Source organism: Mucor velutinosus (assembly GCF_035048745.1).
Source record: "Mucor velutinosus strain NIH1002 chromosome Unknown tig00001563, whole genome shotgun sequence".
Lineage (NCBI taxonomy): Eukaryota > Fungi > Mucoromycota > Mucoromycetes > Mucorales > Mucoraceae > Mucor > Mucor velutinosus.
The window spans coordinates 499,076-515,474 of NW_027041904.1; the positions used below are offsets into that span (position 1 = coordinate 499,076).

The window sequence follows — 16,399 nt, forward strand, 5'->3', positions numbered from 1 at the left end:
AATAAAGTGTTCAGCCCAATACACTCGAGGCGCAATCCACGAAGGGTTTATGTACAAATCAAAATGATTGGTGGTGTATGAGATTTCGGATGAAAGATATGCAGATTCTCGGCATGTCAATCACCCATACATGCCTGAATGTTTGTAGAAATGGAATAATAAACCGTTGTCATTTTCGATTTGGAAAAACTCAGGGCAAATGCCAGAAATTATATATAAGAAGGTCAATTGTCGTTGTAATCAGCTATCATCATTCGATTATACAAATCACAAATACTCATACTTTCTTTTAAAAAAAAATGTCATCTATTACTGAAAACCTGACCTCTGTTCACAGTGCTATCTACGCTTCTGAAACTGATTTCGTTGAGGATTGGCATGTCCGTGTTACCTGGATTGCTTTCATGACCCTGTGGGTTATCTGGGGTCTCTTGTGGGTTGTCCGCTCATACTTTGTAGGTCAAGATACATCCAATGTCACTGAACCCGAAGCACACTCTGCTTCTGAAAATGGTTTGGCAAAGAAACTCCATATGCCTTCTCCAAATTTTGCTGTCAGTGGTAGTTTTGCTCCTCGCTTAGAAAAGGGCTATCAAGTTGTAAAGGACTCTCTCTTCTCTCTCTTGTGCTTGCTTTCAATGAACTCTTTTGCCCGTGGTTCCACCCGTGCTGTCATGATCCTTGCTTGGTTTTTTGTCGCTTTTGCTGTCTTTTGGTTTGTCGCTGAACTCGTCATTGACAACCGTTATATGCGTGTTCTCTACTCTACTATTTTCTACGCTCTTGGTTTGGCTATCGGTGGTCTTGCTTACAAACAAGGTTTCTTCTAAATTTCTCATCATCAACACGGCATTCTGTAAGATAATGAGCTTACCTGTACATATCCTTCTTGTTAAGCAAGCCCTATCATACGCATTAAACACATCTCACTCTTAATATCACACTACTTTTTAAAGCCTAATAAACCTAATTTCTCGACTCTATTTTATGCTTTCTCTTTTTTTTTCGTATGGGAGCTCTATCATGTGGCTAAATCAAGTTGTAGATGATATTCTGTTTCTTAATTTGATAAAATGTTTGATAAAATGCTTGTGAACTATTAATGACACTGCTTGTTAATGTTGCTAAACTCGGGGATTAAGAAATTATACCCTACTCACATTTGACTCTTTCTTTACTTGTGTGATTTCGTAACCATTTATTTGTGATGAAAAGTTTCACTCCACTCAAAAAACGCAAGTAACTTTGGGATTGGAGTCTGCTTGCTGGCAGCAATACTTCAGCTTAGACACCTTTTCAACAACTACATGTTATCATTTTGGATTTGGAGCAGAGCATGTTATGTATACAAAACTATGTCAAGCGATTTGAAATCGGTTGTATATATCTAAAGGATGAGAATAACTACTTCCAAACTAGGTAACTGTATTAACGGTACTCTCTTCGTTTGTAGCAAGTTCGTACTGGAATATATATCTTCAGCTAACTTAATGTAATTGAAGCTTTTATCACTCCATGCGTTTTGAATATCATAAGTAGTTCCTGAACTATTCATGACTATCTATTGAATGATACTATTAAGAGGTGTCCTTGTAGTGCATGATGTAAATATGAAACTATCCACAATGTCTTAATTGCAGAATATGTTGGATGTACGTATCAAGCCGATAACTAGCAAACATCATCCTTTAACGTACTGAGGCTGTTATAACGCTAAGGTGGCAGCTTATACAAGCGGGCCAAGGTCACTCGAGTAACCTTGAACCCAGTGCTTTTGTAATGCTTACGTTTCTGAAACAGATACGAACAACACTTACTGCTCGACATCGCAATATCGCTATTTATTGTCCTCATTAAGGCTATCGCTGTAAGCTGATTTTGTTTTTTGTAGTAGGAGGTAAAAAGGAAACAATTTTTTGCTCTCCATGCGCTTTCAAGATCTCTAATAGGTTGGCTTAACCCAGTCAATTTCAAGCGTATTTTCTGTTCAAGTTTACATTCTGCAAAGAATAACGTTTGCATATGTACGTTTTTTTTCGACTTGTATCTGAAAAGTGTCCATATCACATCGGTTTCAACCTGCAAGCATTATATACAAGTGGCTTTTCGACAAATGTTGATTTGTTCATCAGTTATTAAAAATATCATTTACGTTCAAACACACGCTTATAACTCGCAATAGATACTTACTGGTTTAAACGTTTAACATCCAATTCTAACTGCTCCAGCGAAGAGAACCTGCAGGTCATGATACTGATATTCTTTTCATAGTATGCGTATCGTTGCCACTAGCGAAAAATTTGAATGTTCCTCCTTGTCAGACTCCAGAAAGTATATAAATCCGTATAACAATTTGATTGGCTGAAATATTTTCGGACTCCGAGTTCGGAGTCCTTTGTCGTTTTGAGACTCCGCTCTTGCCCTCTAAACGGTGTAGGATAAAAAGGGTGGATAAAAAGTAAGGGTGGATCCGGATAATAGATAGACCGTGGGGTACGGGGCGTAGGTAGGGGTAGGGTGGATATGGTGTAGCTAGCAATGGGTGGATAGATTACATTGCATTATATGTACATCCCCGACAGGGCAGAGCAGTAAAAGTTTTTGACATGTAGGATCAGGCACTTCATTTTGTTCATCTACCTTATTATATTTCTTCAATACTTTAAGCAACATGGACAACTCAAGTTATGAAATGGAATATGATTTCTTCAATCAATTTCCTGACGAAACCGTTGAAGAAGTCCTTCCCGCTGTATTTGACCGCACCACCAATACATTCAGAGTCAAAAGAAGATTAAATATTGGATTGGCCTTGAAAAAAAGCCACAGCAAAGCTTACAACAAGTACAAACCAGTTGAAAAACTCGCTGAAGATGAGAGCCTTTACGACAGAAAAATTCATAAAAAGTGCGCTGGTGCTTTGCGATGCCTCAGTCTGCAATGCAAAAGACCTGAATGGGTCAAGGATCAAAGACCTCCTGTTGACTGGAAAGACGAGCTTGGCTGCCTCAAAAAGTTTCAATGCCCATACTGTGAGGCGCCATTGAAGCGGATCGACTGTAGTGTTGGTGCAACTTTCACCTTCCGTGTAGCTGATATTCGCAGAGAAGACAGAGGCAGTACAGTTACAATGTATCAAGAGATAACCGAGAAAAAAAAACACACACACTCTATCTACAACTCGCTTCATCTTGATAGATACGAAAAAAAAGAGTTAAATAATATGGTGAAAGATAGACCAAACATCACTGCTGCAGCTGCCATTGCTGGCATCAATCCATCTACTGGCGCCATCACGAAAAGCGTCAGAGAAATCAACAGTGTAATGGCAAATCATGGACGCACCAAGTATGAGATCCGGAAGTCGAAGATCCAACAAGGTCTATACTCTATCAAGGAAGATGTGGTAGCTGCCTTTGAAGATCTTGATGAGAAGTATCCAGGCTTCATGGATTCAGCACAGATTGTCCCTAGCAAGTTTTTTGTGAGCTTCTGTTCACCTGAAATGCTTCAGCGTAATCTCCCTTTCGCAGATCAATCGATCATAACAGATGTCACTTTCAAGGCTGTCCCAAAGGGCTATTATCTATGCTCAAGTGTCATCTATATCGAGCAACTCCGGAAGCATGTCGTCTTTTATCAAGCGATAATCAAAAGCAACACTACACATGTTTTCAAAGAATACTTTGTTACTTCGTTTAGGAAATTTGATGTCAAACTGGAGAACTTTTTGGGAGTCATTATGGACTTTTCAGCTGCCCAACGCGAAGGTTTCATACTAGCCCTCAGGGATAACTTTGGTGTCAAGCAGCACAATGCATTACCTTTTTTAAAAGGGTGCTATATGCATTGGATGCAATCAGTCAAGCGCATGTCCAACAACCACCAAGTTGTCAAGCCAGATGAGATTGATATCTTCTTGAAGCTAGTCCATCGGTTCCGTACCACAAGAAACAGTATCGAATTCTTTCGAACTGGTAAGGAGCTTTTGACCTTCTTTCCCAACTGTAAAAAGTGGTTACAGTGGTGGCTCCAACCTGGTGTCTCAAGTATAGTATTTAGATGCAAGTCTTTGATGAAGGACGACTTGAGGCAACACAAGAGCCGCACATCCAATGCAATTGAGGCGTTCCATAGTGCCTTATACAAGTTGATGCCAGAAAAAAGACAACCCGTTTCGACAAGAAGCTTAAGACTTTCGTTGTAGGTCGCCAAGCGTGATGGAATGATGTTGATGGATTTTTATGACAATAATATCCGACCACATTACGGAAACAAACCTAAGAAGTCAACAAAAAAGTATGCAACTCTTCTGTATGAAATTAATGACGGCCGTGCGCCAGATAACAACACTGCACTCTTTGGCACCAAGAAGAAAAAACAAGAAGTGGTGCTCATTAGCGATGCTGAGGAGGATGGCAAACGCAAGGCCAAGAAAGCGAAAACCCGCGATGTCAGTTTGGATGCTGCCATAATTGAGCATCTGGATGAAACTGATGAAATGGAGAGGAACTGTCCCAAGATGGATGATTTCCCAGATGATGATATCAGTGATGAGAAACTGTTCCTTGAACTACTCTCAGACGACGAATACAAAAGCGATAAAGCAGAAAATGTATTTGATAGAACTGAGGACCTAGATGAAGGCATTAAGAATATGTTTGATGGTAAGGATACTTGCAATAGTTTCTAATTGCTGTGGCTGTAACGTATCATTGATATTTTAGACCTTGGAATTCCTGTTGAAGATGTTGTCGGCTCAGATGAAGAATCGAAATCGTCCGTTATTGATCTTGTATCATCTCCCTCTTCTTCTTCTTCTTCCTCTTCTTCTTCCTCTTCTTCATCATCATTAATGAAGACCAAATGCAAGCCCACATCAGTTTTACAACACAAGTCTGAGCCTACCTCATCCAAGATGTGAGCACTATCCAATTCTGATTTTTCGTTGCCTTCGCCTTCTTCGAACTCACCCTTTCCTGCAAGTGATGGCACACGTATTGATCTTACGATTCAAGGCATTCAAAAATCCATATCTGATACAGTAATTGATCTTTGCTCTCCCCCAATGCCCCATGAGACTTCGACATTAGTGACAATCGAACCCGATACAAGCGATGCGACCAGGATGAAAAGTGAGGCTCCACTTAAAAATGATTTACCTGTCACTGCCGGCTTCTTGGTACCACAAAAAAGGGCATCTCTACTTCAAAAATATCAATGGCTCGTAAAGGATTACGAAAATAACGATACAGGCAAATACTCGACTTTACCTGTTCCTACGTACATTTTCCCCAACCAAAGTAGTTCTTGTTTTATCGATGCATCTTTTGAGCTCCTGCTCAATGCCGTTCTTCCGTTTGTGAATATGTCTTTCGCTGATCAAAGCAATGTCTATGATAGTCTTCTTGTCAATGCTTATGAGTCTTATTCCCAGCAGCCTCGTTTTGGTATTCGTGCAGCTACCCTTACAGTAAGACAGTTTGTTTGGAATATGACAGAATACAAGATTGTCTCTGGTGCTCCCCGAATGGTCAAGACATTCCCAAAAGGCCATGAAGGTGATACCCACGATTTGGCGAGCAAGATACTACAGCGTTTGTCGGGTGCCTTTACAAGCAAGATTTGTACATTTTCGTCGTTGCAGTGTGAAAGAGAAGTGTCTTGATCTGTAGAAAAAGCGCATGCGTATGCTAGAGATGCCTTTTTTGAGTTTATCTACATGATTCCAACCACTATCGTCGAGGAATTGAGAGACTGTCGTGGATTTATCAATGAAGCGGCGCTGGACGTGAAATTCAATGACTTGTTCAGAGAGAAGGTGCTCGAAGAACATCAGAAAGGAAAGTGTAACTTTCCAGGGTGTGATGGAGTTTCGACATCACTCAAAGTACTACCTCAAGATGATCAGTTTCCCGAGTTCCTATTCATACAAGATGGTGCAAACTTTGTCTCTGGACGAACAGCAGGAAACAATGTTTACCTGTCTACGTATATCCACATATCACAGACTTCAAAATACAAATTGCACGGTAGAGTCTACTCGACTTGCTATGATGGTAGGCATTTTTATACAAGATGCTATAAGACAATTGGTGGAATTGTATACCTCGTAGATATTGACAATTGGAAACAGCAGCAAATGAAGATGCTCACCTCAGATATAGACGTGGCAGAGCGTCTTCTGAAAGATATCTCTAACACGGTGTATGCATGTTATCGTATTTGCCAGATCAGAAAAAAGATCCGCATGAATAAAAGCTAAAATTTGACACTCATTTCACGTATTTTGTACCCCCTACACCATATCCACCCTACCCCTACCTACGCCCCGTATCCCCCCACGGTCTATCTATTATCCGGATCCACCCTTACTTTTTATCCACCCTTTTTATCCTACACCCCCTCTAAACGATGGTGCAATTGAAATTTGCGTAGGTAGCATGATTGTTGAGAAAAGGTAGATTTTAGAAAATAGTTCATTTTGAATCGATGCTGCTAATAAAACTTTTTAAATTACTGTATGAATGTGGAATGTATGTAATACCAGATTCGTTCTAGTTTTTGTTAGAATAAAAAAAATGTTTGCAACATCTGGAATCTCCTCTAGAACCTGAGAACTTTTGACGGGTTTTGAAGAGGTACGGAAAATTCTTACAGTATTTTTTTTAATGATAATTCTTTACAAGTTTTATTTCGAGTAGGCTTTATAACAATTATAATAAAAGAGAAATTTTTTTTTTGCAGAAATTAAGAAAGTATGTATAATTTCAGTTAGACTTGCAAGGTACATTGTTTAGTACTGTGGCCACGAGCAAACTAGCCTATTATTGCATTAGAGGTTCAGTTTCTTTGTAACTTTTTGTAGGGTAATAGTAGGATAAGAGTAGGGACAAAGTTTACGTTCTACCCTGTTGGGTATAATATGTGAGGAAGTTATTTAGCTAGTTGCTGCTTCAATCTGATTGAAAATGGATGTAAATGCATCTATACATCATTTAAAACATACTTCAACTTTCAAATTCCAAAATTATTTGTTTCTTGATCTACAGAGTACTTGAATAACCTGTTAAACACATGCAAATAGAATACTCGTACTTTACTCCTGGGATAATATTGTTATGTCAAAATACAATGTAAAATTGAATCTGCCAAACAATTATACTTTTATTGAGAATGCATCCGAAGGATGCATTTATATACTTTTTCATTATGCTAGGGTTTATAGCATGATGATAAACTATAATACAAATAGGTTTACTATCTACCCAACAATTGATTTGTAAATCATGATTAGCATGATTTAACCGAAGGACCTAAGAATAGCCTAAAACCTTTAGTTTAAGACCTTGCTCTATTTGATATATATTATAACAAATATAAGGCAAAAATATAAAAGTTGACGTGTGTTTTTTTTTCAAAATTTTTTAATAAGGATTATATTGGCTAATTTGGTCCAATTTTCTGTCGCCTTGGTAGGTAGATCCAATGGTAGGAGTTAACAAATAACTTAGAGTGTAACTAATAGTTTTGAGATTATGTTCAAAGATGCTGTTTATTGAATGCATTTACAACTTATATTTATACTATTTCTACGATAGATAATTACTTAATCAATAGAACTTTCGAGTAGATATAGTACTTGATATAGCAACTGATAATCAGATCAATGTCTGCTATCAATTTTCAGAACATTCGAGTATGTGCTGGCGCCTTTAAGTCGCTTTCTTCAGATTTGGCTTAGAGCTAAATTTAGGCACGACTTTTCAAGAAATTGCCTTCTTGGCTCAGTTTAATATTGGTTTTTATTTATTTACAAATGTAGTCAACTGCGGAATCGGTATGATCATAAAATTGCAAGACTAACAGTGATTCGGCGGGAAAAAGCATGTTTTAAATTAAAGGTTGAGGGGAGCTGCTAACGGGAGGGGACCAGTAATGAAAACGGCATCAAAACCCACCAGAGAAGAGGAGAAACAGAAGGAAGAATGGCAATGGCCACGCCGCAAGACGGGGGAGACGAACAGGACTCAAGGTAGAAACCGGCCAGACGCACCGCAGCACACCTAAACGTGCAAGCACAAATACCGAGTAACATGCCAGGTTAGAAAGGCGGAAAATATGGATGCGAAGGTGGGATTCGAACCCACGACCTCTCGGCATACTCACTGCTTCCGCGTGAAGCTCTAACCAAGTGAGCCATTCAAGCATCCATGCCTTCTTGGCTCAGTTTAAAGATTGTTTTTATTTATAAGAAATTTAATGGGCACTCGATGTGAGCATAGCCTAACTTCAAGAACAAATATAGAGCAAGTAACTAAAAAAACCCCTCCAGAGCACTTTCAAAGGAGAAAAAAATGCAGTGACAAGAGTACAGGACATGGAGACTAGTGGTGCTCACATTGAGGATCTCGAGGGACAACCAACGGATGGGAACTTTGATAATGACTTACCACCGAGGAGCCGCACGTAGAAAACAACAATGGAACATGTTCATCCCTGTCAGATCAACCAGTACTGGAGTACCAAAGAGACGCTGGATCTGGATCCGGAGCAATGACAGTCAGAGGATGCACAAGGCAATCGATAGCATACAGGAGGTTCAGTAGAGCAGGCCAGAAATCAGGAGGACCGGCAGAGGCATTAGTGGGCAAGCAATTAAGAGCATGGTCAATACGGTGCACACCAGGTGGAGCAGGCGGCAAGGCATCGATCAAGGCAGGATCAAGAGCACGACAGTACATAAAGTGATCACGAGAGATGTAGACACCTGCAGGTGACATACAGGGACACTCCTCACGCATGTTAGTAAAGCGGCCAAGACGCCAGCGGACCAAACGACTACGGGCAATACGACCAAGAGGCAGATAGAGTATGGGATCAGGCCTTGTGGTATCAGGACGACAAGCACGAAGCAAAGTATGACGACTAGTGACAGTAGCAGCAGAGAGTTGGAGATCAACCTGATCTTGCCAATAAGCAGCAAAGGTAGTACGCAAGCCAGCAGAAGAAGGAACAGGGTCAGGCAGCGACTGATACAGAGGGTTTTCACATATAAAACGATCCAACCTTGTATAGTGCAAATGGGCACGAAGCAGAACCAGCAGACAATCGTCAGGCAGAGTATCAGCACGCAGAGCAAAACGGGTAGCCAGGACATTGTAGCGATGTTTGATACTGGGAAGACAGGTAATGTGCTTGGCGACATTGACCCAAGTACTACCCACAAACATGCCAACAAGTCGGTTTTGCAGAGTATCCAGAGCAGTAAAATCACGAGCAGAGAGATGCGAGATGGCTAGACCGTATTCAAGCTTAGGACGAATAAATGTCCTGTACAAGCGAGAGGAGAGCAGCAAAGAGAAACCATTGCGGTTGACACCAACAGAGTTTAACAGAGCCATGGTCTTGACAGCACCAGCAGAACGCAGAGACAGAATACCAGGAGCATGCAGGCCTTTGTATCGGAATGGCATACCAAGGTATGTAAATTCGTCAACGACAGGCAGGGCTTCATTGTATAGTACAAGAGGAGAACCAGCAAGAGCAGCAGCAGTACCAAGCACAGCGCATTTGGAAGGCTTCCACCTATATCCAAGAGAGACAGAATGACCAGCAGCAAGATCCAACATACGCTGAACCTCAGACTTTGAACCAAAGACAGCCACATCATCAGCGAACAGGAGACTATTGATAGCAATAGGAGCATCAGCACCAGGCACAGGCAGCATAGTAGCACCAGTAGCACCAGAACGCAAAAGACTTGGTAAAGAGTTGATATACAACGAGTACAAGTGAAGACTGAGCACTGAGCCTTGCAGAACACCAGTGACAGGAGAGAAGGCAGTCGAGTTGTGATTAGCAATCAAGACAGAGACAGACACATCATCAAACATGTTGATCAACAGACCCAGAACAGCACGAGGAAGACTAGAACCAGCCAAAGCAGACCAGATAACACGACGATCGACTGTGTCATATGCTGACTTGATATCCAAGAAAGCGACAACAGGACGACGACGGTGCGCAACAAAGTAATCATGCATCAAGTCATGCAAGCAGAGGGCTTGATCCAGAGGACTACGTTGAGGGCGGAAACCACCTTGGGCAATGTCAAGGGCAGGAGAATGGGCATCCAGCTCAGGCATGAGAGAGAACTCAAACAGTTTGCGCACAACAGAAGTCAGAGAAATAGGCCTATAGTTGGCGGGATCAGAAGCATCACCTTTCTTGAAGATGGGGAAGACTTGGGCATGACGCCAGAGAGCAGGAGTATACGACCATTGGTAACACAGAGTGAACAACAGAGACAACACCGGAGCAATCTCAGAGACCAAGGACTTGAGCATCTCAGCTTTAATATGATCTGGACCAGGAGCTTTATGTGTTGGGAGCCGCTGAATGTGAGATACAAGAGTATCAACATCGAACAGTGACAAATCCACAGGCACACAAAAAGGCAGAACAGAGTCAAAAGTGGGGGGAGCAGCAGGACGAGTAGCAGTGGCAAGCAGAGAGCCATCATACACCGAAGCGAGATGAGAACCCATAGCAGTGACAGAAGCAGCAGGACCGTCGGGATGACTGTAGGTAGCAGAAGACTCTTTGTTACGCTTGATGCGCTTGATAGCAGCAGTAGCTTTTGAGAAATCCTTTTCTAGAATACCACAGAACTGTTTCCAGGACCTTCGCTTTGCAGCTTGCACCAGGGAGCGAAACTTGCGATGCGCAATTTTGTATAAGGACCATTTTTCAACTTTGACAATACCAAAGGCATGCCTCCATTGACTATAAGAGTGATCACGTACAGTAGCAGCATCCTGAATTTCTTGCGTCCAGTACTTCTTCCAATGGCCAGGACGACCAGATTTCACACCAATAGAACTATCCAGAGATTCATACAAACATTGATTCAAAGAATCGTTGAGTGCATCAATATCTGGACGAACACCAGGAGGAGCAGACACCAAACCAGAAAGAGTACCAACCAGAGGAGCAACAGAAGATCGAAAGGATTCACGGAGTAAGCCCAAAGGCTTCTCTTTCGTCAATTTCGAGAGCTTCCATTGACGCCGAGGAGCCAGAACAGAATCACCAGGAGCCACAGTGTCATCGAGAGGTGGCACATACCCGAAAGTAAGTGACATCAATCGATGGTCAGAACCAAGAGACAGATCAGACTCAACCACCAGTTGAGGATTCACCAAAGCAACATCACCAATATTTGTCAAAAACAAATCAATGATACTACTCAATTCTTGTTGCTGCCGAAAAGAAGAGTACGTCGTAACACCAAAAGCCAAAGACGCATTGAGTACAGACAAGCAGTGTTCATCAAACCAAGGTTTGAGAGCATTACCACGAGCATTAGAGATAGCATCACCAGTGAGAGAACCCAACCGAGCATTGAAATCGCCACATAGAATAGTATCCCTAGTCATAGGTAATGAACTAAGGGCCGAGAGCACCTTATCAGATGATAAGGGTGGAGGTAAGTATACACAATGGACCGTAAGGGAGCCAACCTTAAGGGACAAAGTATGCGGATTATAGGATGGGAGTTGATAGACAGAGTAAGGACAGGAAGGAGAGACAAAAGCAGTAATACCACCAGAACCACGGTTGAAGGCACCAGGTACTTTCGAACCGTAAAGATGGTATTGGGACCAATCTGTAGGAAAAGAGCCAGAAGTTAGCCAGGTTTCAGTAACCAGCAAGACATGAGTATCCAGGACATGAGAGAGAACATCGTGAATCACTGATTGACGAAGACCATTGGCATTCCAAAGAGAGAGAGAGACAAATAAGGAGTGGACAGGGTTATCATTTTGGGTATACAGTATCGAGGACTCAGTGGTGGAACACATTATTGTTCCATAGCAGAATCTTCATTGGCAGAGTCAGCATTAATCTTGCGACGGAACAAGAAGTTAGCCCTCTTGGGTTCCTTCTTTGCAAAGCGTTGAATGGCATCACCAACAGAAACAGAAAGGTCTTCGTCACAAATCCAGCCTTGCTCAACAAAGTACTTACCAACACCACTGACATTCAGAGGACGTAGGAAAGCTAAGGTTTGCAGACACCGAGCAGCAGTAAATTCCATGATCAAAGCAGTACGTTGATCCAGAGTCAAAGAGTCATACTTAGGATCAGCTATGTTAGCAGGGTCCAAAGGGTCAAAGTCGAAGAAGAATTCAGCCTCACAAGCCTCCAAAAGTGCAGTAAAATCCTGAACATATTGCACATGCACCAGGATGCCAATAACATCGGATGCTGGGAAACAGATGTCAAGCACACGACCCAAATCAACGCCGGCTTTGCGCAAGAGAGAGCGAACTTCAGAGCGTGCAATCTTCTTAGATCTACCAATATAAACATATTGGTAACCTTGAGGACCTTTACGAGCAGCAGTTGTAAAGGCGCGACCAATAGCAAGACGCTTCTTAGCTTGCTTAGCTTCAGTAGCAGGATCAGGAAGAGTAGCAGCAGCCTTTGCGACATTTGCATAGCTAGGTGATTTAGTAGCCTTAGTATTCATAGAGCCAGTAGTAGTTTTGAGGGTTGACCCCTCTACCGCCGTGGGCCGACTCGAACCAGAGGGGACCACGTGACCGGAGACTGCACCCTGCAATTTTTGAATTGCAAGGTCCTTGTCCTGTAAAAGTTTTTTCAACTCTGAATTCTCTTTTTCCAGAGTATCTAAACGAGCAAGAAGACCATCATGTTCGTTGACGCGAGCAGTAACCGAGGTAAGTTGTTCTTGGAGCTGATTAAGAATCATTTGAAGCTGATTCATATCCATACCCTGTAGATTGGTGGCCATGACGGAGAATATTTTTTTATAAATTTGAAAATTTTTAAAAAAATATCAAGGAGGTGTTCGACAAATTTGAAACTATAACACAATAAACTGTTACCAAAGGCAAGCAAAGTTGTGTAATTTCGAGTTGTTGGAGTTGGTAGTTATCGAGGAAATACGTTTTTTCTAGTCTGGAACAACTTTTTTCCGAAAACGGTGGCAAAAAGTGTTGAAAAACGGAAAGAGATGCCTTCTTGGCTCAGTTTAAAGATTGTTTTTATTTATATACAATGTTTTATAATTGGGCACTCGGTATGAGCATATGCCATAAAACTAGTAACTATATAGACTAAAGAAAGAAAACCTCAACAGAGACAACGGAAAAGATGAGGAAAAAAGTTTGAGATGGCAGTAAAAGAGCAGAAGACTACTTGTAGTGGCACGATTGATCTTGAGGGATGAACCAACGGATGGGAACTTTGATTTGACTTACCACCGAGGCACCGCACAAAGAAAACAATCGGCCAAACGTTCATCTCAGTTAGCCATGAGAGGGAGGATAGAACCACAATGATCCGGGATCAGGATCAGGGGCGATAGTAGCCAAAGGGTGGACCAGACAGTCGATTGCATGAAGCAAAGATAGTAACGCAGACCAGTATACTGGAGGACCAGCAGAACCACTTATAGGCAGCATGTTCAGGGCATTGTCAATGGCATGTACACCAGGAGGAGCAGCAGGCAGAGCATCCCACAGATCACGATCCAAAGCACGACATTGAGGGAAGTGATTTCGAGAGATGAAAGATCCATCCATGCAGGGACATTCCTCACGCATGTTTGCAAAACGACCAAGACGCCAACGAACCAAACGACTACGAGCAGATCGACCAATAGGTAAGTAGAGTATGGGATCAGGGCGAGAGACAGAAGGACGGCACGCACGAAGCAGAACATGTTTACCAGTAGTAGTAGCAGCAGCCAGTTGTTGGTCAACCTGATCTTGCCAGAAGTCAGAGAAGTGAGCCTTGAGACCAGCAAATGAAGGGACAGGGTCAGGCAGAGATCTATACAAACTGTTTTCACAGATGTACCGATCCAGTCGAGTGTACGACAGAGCACCACGAAGAACCACCACAAGACTATCCTCAGGTAGAGTAGCAGAACGAAGAGCATACCTAGTTGCCAAGACATTACACCGATGCTTCATTGAAGGGAGACAGGTAATGTGCTTAGCAACGTTGAACCAGGAACCACCCACGAACATACCAACCAGCCGGTTTTGGAGCTTGTCAAGAGCCTCAAAGGTACGATAGTCAAGATGAGATATAGCGAGGCCATACTCAATCTTGGGTCTAACGAAAGCCTTGTACAGACGAGAACAGAGCAGCAGAGAGAAACCATTACGGTTGACACCAACAGAGTTCAGCAAAGCCATAACCTTGACAGCACCAGCGGACCGCAGAGACAAGATACTAGGAGCATGTAGCCCTTTATATCGAAATGGCATACCAAGGTACACAAACTCATCTACCACCGGCAGCGGCTCATTGTAGAGAGTAAGACGAGCATCAGAGAGGGCAGCAGGAGAACCGAGCACAGCACATTTAGATGGCTTCCACCTATAACCAAGACAGACAGAGTGTTCAGCAGCAAGAGCCAACATAGACTGGACACCAGACAAAGACCCAAAGATAGCAACATCATCGGCAAAGAGCAAGCTATTGATGGCAATAGGACGACTAGCACCAGGAGGACTGACCATCGTAGCACCAGTATCAACAGAACGCAAAAGATTCGGTAAGGAGTTGATATACAACGAATACAAATGAGGACTGAGTACTGAGCCTTGAAGTACACCAGTAACAGGAGAGAAAGCAGCAGAGGTATGATTAGCAATCAAGACTGAGACTGAGACATCGTCAAACATGTTCATCAGAAGACCCAGAACAGGACGAGGAAGTGTAGAACCAGCCAGGGCTTGCCATATAACCCTACGATCGACAGTATCATAAGCTGACTTGATATCCAAGAAAGCCACCACAGGATAGCGACGGTGAGTCAGAAAGTAGTCATGCATCAAGTCATGCAAGCAGAGGGCTTGATCCAGAGGACTACGTTGAGGACGGAAGCCACCTTGAGCAATATCCAGAGCAGGGGAGTGTTCATCCAGAGCCGGCATGAGACAGAACTCAAACAACTTACGCACCACCGAAGTGAGCGAAATTGGTCGATAATTACCAGGATCGGAAGCATCACCCTTCTTGAAAATCGGAAACACCTGAGCTTGGCGCCATAAACCAGGAGTATAAGACCATTGATAGCAGAGGTGAAACAGCAGAGAGAGCACTGGGGCAATTTCTGAGGTCAGAGCTTTTAACATCTCAGCCTTGATATGGTCAGGACCAGGAGCTTTGTGAGTCGGCAGACGTTTAATACACAGTACCAAGGTATCAGTATCAAACAAAGACATGTCCGCAGGGAGACAGAAAGGCAAGTCAGAAACCATAGGAGTGACATGAGCAGGACGAGAAGCAGTATTTAACAGAGCACCTTCGTAGACCGTAGCCAAATGAGAGCCCATAGTAGCAACAGAAGCAGCAGGACCATCTGGGTGACTGTACGTAGGTGAAGACTCTTTATTGCGCTTGATGCGTTTTATAGCAGCAGTAGCTTTTGAGAAGTCTCTTTCCAGAGCACCACAGAACTTATGCCAGGACTTGCGCTTAGCAGACTGTACCAAAGAGCGAAAACGGCGATGAGCTTGCTTGTATAAGACCCAACAATCAATCTTAGTATACCCAAGGGCATACCGCCATCGACTGTAGAGACGATCCCGTTCAGTAGCCGCGTCTTGGATTTCTTGCGTCCAGTATTTCTTCCAATGGCCAGGACGGCCAGACTTCACACCTATTGAGCTATCCAAACATTCATACAAACATTGGTTCAAAGAACCGTTGAGTGCATCAATGTCGGGACGAGTACCAGGAGGAGCAGACACCAAACCAGAGAGAGTAACAACCAGAGGAGCAACAGAAGATCGAAAGGATTCACGGAGTAGGCCCAAAGGCCTCTCTTTCGTCAATTTCGAGAGCTTCCATTGCCGCCTAGGAGCCAGAACAGAATCACCAGGAGCCACAGTGTCATCAAGAGGTGGCACATACTCGAAAGTAAGTGACATCAATCGATGGTCAGAACCAAGAGACAGATCAGACTCAACCACCAGTTGAGGGTTCACCAAAGCAACATCACCAATATTTGTCAGAAACAGATCGATAATACTACTCAATTCTTGCTGCTGCCGAAAAGAAGAGTAAGTCTTAACACCAAAAGCCAAAGACGCATTAAGCACAGATAAGCAATGTTCGTCAAACCAAGGTTTGAGAGCATTACCACGAGCATTGGAGATAACATCACCAGTCAGAGGACCCAACCGAGCATTGAAATCACCGCAGAGAATAGTATCCCTAGTCATAGGTAATGAGCTGAGGGCCGAGAGCACCTTATCAGAGGATAAGGGTGGAGGAAAGTAAACACAATGAACCGTTAGGGTGCCAACCTTGAGAGACAGAGTGTGCGGATTGTATGAAGGGAGTTGGA

At 42.8% G+C, this 16,399-nt stretch overlaps 8 protein-coding genes across 8 annotated transcripts; 5 read left to right on the top strand and 3 right to left on the bottom strand.

The window, feature by feature from the left end:
• Nucleotides 1-299: 299 nt before the first annotated feature.
• Nucleotides 300-830, top strand: ATC70_008757 (uncharacterized protein; the record flags this gene model as incomplete). Its single annotated transcript, XM_064828003.1, has 1 exon — nt 300-830. The coding sequence occupies one exon, from the start codon at nt 300-302 to the stop codon at nt 828-830; it is 531 nt and encodes a 176-aa protein (XP_064685205.1).
• A 1,841-nt stretch (nt 831-2,671) lies between these two features.
• Nucleotides 2,672-4,207, top strand: ATC70_008758 (uncharacterized protein; the record flags this gene model as incomplete). The annotated part of the gene is made up of 1 exon (XM_064828004.1): nt 2,672-4,207. The coding sequence occupies one exon, from the start codon at nt 2,672-2,674 to the stop codon at nt 4,205-4,207; it is 1,536 nt and encodes a 511-aa protein (XP_064685206.1).
• Nucleotides 4,208-4,225: 18 nt separating this feature from the next.
• On the top strand, nt 4,226-4,924 carry SEC4_2 (GTP-binding protein; the record flags this gene model as incomplete). Its single annotated transcript, XM_064828005.1, has 2 exons — nt 4,226-4,667; nt 4,728-4,924. The coding sequence occupies 2 exons, from the start codon at nt 4,226-4,228 to the stop codon at nt 4,922-4,924; spliced, it is 639 nt and encodes a 212-aa protein (XP_064685207.1).
• A 144-nt stretch (nt 4,925-5,068) lies between these two features.
• SEC4_3 (GTP-binding protein) lies at nt 5,069-5,668 on the top strand (the record flags this gene model as incomplete). The annotated part of the gene is made up of 1 exon (XM_064828006.1): nt 5,069-5,668. One exon carries the CDS (start codon nt 5,069-5,071, stop codon nt 5,666-5,668), a length of 600 nt encoding a protein of 199 aa, XP_064685208.1.
• A 54-nt stretch (nt 5,669-5,722) lies between these two features.
• lsm7 (U6 snRNP-associated protein Lsm7) lies at nt 5,723-6,265 on the top strand (the record flags this gene model as incomplete). The annotated part of the gene is made up of 2 exons (XM_064828007.1): nt 5,723-6,059; nt 6,117-6,265. 2 exons carry the CDS (start codon nt 5,723-5,725, stop codon nt 6,263-6,265), a joined length of 486 nt encoding a protein of 161 aa, XP_064685209.1.
• A 2,242-nt stretch (nt 6,266-8,507) lies between these two features.
• Nucleotides 8,508-11,441, bottom strand: ATC70_008762 (uncharacterized protein; the record flags this gene model as incomplete). The annotated part of the gene is made up of 1 exon (XM_064828008.1): nt 8,508-11,441. One exon carries the CDS (start codon nt 11,439-11,441, stop codon nt 8,508-8,510), a length of 2,934 nt encoding a protein of 977 aa, XP_064685210.1.
• A 425-nt stretch (nt 11,442-11,866) lies between these two features.
• On the bottom strand, nt 11,867-12,823 carry ATC70_008763 (uncharacterized protein; the record flags this gene model as incomplete). Its single annotated transcript, XM_064828009.1, has 1 exon — nt 11,867-12,823. The coding sequence occupies one exon, from the start codon at nt 12,821-12,823 to the stop codon at nt 11,867-11,869; it is 957 nt and encodes a 318-aa protein (XP_064685211.1).
• A 517-nt stretch (nt 12,824-13,340) lies between these two features.
• Nucleotides 13,341-16,274, bottom strand: ATC70_008764 (uncharacterized protein; the record flags this gene model as incomplete). Its single annotated transcript, XM_064828010.1, has 1 exon — nt 13,341-16,274. The coding sequence occupies one exon, from the start codon at nt 16,272-16,274 to the stop codon at nt 13,341-13,343; it is 2,934 nt and encodes a 977-aa protein (XP_064685212.1).
• Between the last annotated feature and the right edge of the window lie 125 nt (nt 16,275-16,399).